General features: G+C 39.4%; 1 protein-coding gene across 1 annotated transcript; it reads left to right on the top strand.

Annotated features, from left to right (window-relative positions):
- The first annotated feature begins 532 nt into the window (after nt 1-532).
- Nucleotides 533-1,629, top strand: LOC116269742 (olfactory receptor 502-like). Its single transcript, XM_031653300.1, has one exon. It carries the CDS (start codon nt 658-660, stop codon nt 1,627-1,629), a length of 972 nt encoding a protein of 323 aa, XP_031509160.1. The 5' UTR covers nt 533-657.
- Nucleotides 1,630-1,975: the final 346 nt, after the last annotated feature.

Here is a 1,975-nt window from a genome sequence, read left to right as displayed (position 1 = left end):
GCTTATCAAGTATGGTTAACCTCAACATGACTCTTCATCTTAAGACATTTTATTTCACAATAACCTTGTTGCTATATAAATGTCTATATCAAATATTAAACAAGTAATTTGGGGCTTTTCAAAAAGAAATACAAATTGTTAATTTCTGATTTAAATTATAATTAGTATATATCCTTTATTGAATTACATTCAATAAAATATTTGGAAAAAAAAAAAAAACTTTTTTAAAAACATAGACTTGGCCGGGTGTGGTGGCTCACACCTGTAATCCCGGCACTTTGGGAGGCCGAGGCAGGCCGATCACAAGGTTGGGAGATCGAGACCATCCTGGCTAACATGGTAAAACCCCATCTCTACTAAAAATACAAAAAGATTAGTCGGGCATGGTGGTGGGTGCCTGTAGTTCCAGCTACTCAGGAGGCTGAGGCAGGAGAATGGTGTGAACCTGGAAGGCGGGGTTTGCAGTGAGTGGATATCTTGCCACTGCACTCCAGCCTGGGCGACAGAGCAAGACTCCCTCTCAAAAAAAAAAAAAAAGAGAGAAACATAAACTCATCATTTGATGTGAAAAATGTACTGATGTTGAATGTCTTCAAAATGACTTCTAGTGAAAATGAAACCAACAAGTTTTTACTGCTTTAATGTGCTGTTCTCATCATGGGTTCATTTAGTCAGCAGCCACTTCGTCTCATGGATTCCCTGGAAGACAGGAATCACACTGCTGTGATGGAGTGCATCTTACTGGGCTTAACAGATAGTCCAATCCTTGGAGTCATCCTCTTCATGATTATCCTATGCATCTACCTGGTGACCATATCTGGCAATCTCAGCACAATCATTCTTATCAGAATCTCTTCTCAGCTTCATCATCTTATGTACATTTTTCTGAGTCACTTGGCTTTTGTTGACATGGGCTATTCATCTTCTGTCACACCCAACATGCTTATGAACTTCCTCATGGAGAGAAATACAATCTCTTACCTTGGATGTGCCATCCAGCTTAGTTCAGTGTTTTTCTTTGGCACAGTCGAATGCTTTCTTCTGGCTGCCATGGCCTATGATCGCTTTGTGGCAATTTGCAGCCCACTGCTTTATTCAACCAAAATGTCCACACAAGTCTGTGTTCAGCTACTCCGAGTGGCTTATATAGGTGGTTTTCTTAACTCTTCCTCCTCTACCTTTTCCTTCCTGTCTTTATTCTTCTGTGGACCAAATCAAGTCAATCATTTTTTCTGTGATTTTACTCCTTTACTTGAACTCTCCTGTTCTGATACGAGTATCCCTGCAGTCATTCCCTCATTTTCTACTGGCTCCATCATTGTGGTCACTGTGTGTGTCATAGCCCTCTCCTACATCTACATCCTCATCACCATCCTGAAGATGCGCTTCACTGAGGGGCGCCACAAGGCCTTCTCCACCTGCACCTCCCACCTCACTGCAGTCACTCTGTTCTATGGGACCATTACATTCATTTATGTGATGCCCAAGTCCAGCTACTCAACTGACCAGAACAAGGTGGTGTCTGTGTTCTACGTGGTGGTGATTCCCATGTTGAACCCCCTGATCTACAGCCTCAGGAACAAGGAGATTATAGGGGCTCTGAAGAGAGAGCTTAAAAATATTTTCTAGTGATGTCTGTTCTTTTTTATAATGATTGACAAAGTAATATTCCATAAATAAAGTAATGAAAAGAAATTGAACGTCTGAAACATAGCTGGCCATATATCATTACCAGCATTGAGCTTTTGTTAGTAGTGGGTGGATTTTCAGCTATCAAATAGTAAATCAGAGGCACATAGTAAATTACCTCTACAAAATTAAGTTAAATTTATAATTTAAAAAAGTCAAATGTGTTTATATTTTAAAAATACACAATCTACTGAAAATTCTTTTTAAGATAGAATTTTTGAAAGAAGTTATCTGCTGTAATTAGACTTGAAGACATATGAACTAAAGAGACAAGTCATCTGCTTGC

The sequence above is a fragment of the Papio anubis genome, chromosome 12 (genome assembly GCF_008728515.1).
Source record: "Papio anubis isolate 15944 chromosome 12, Panubis1.0, whole genome shotgun sequence".
Classification (NCBI taxonomy): Eukaryota; Metazoa; Chordata; class Mammalia; order Primates; family Cercopithecidae; genus Papio; species Papio anubis.
This window is presented reverse-complemented; position numbering and strand designations above follow the sequence as displayed.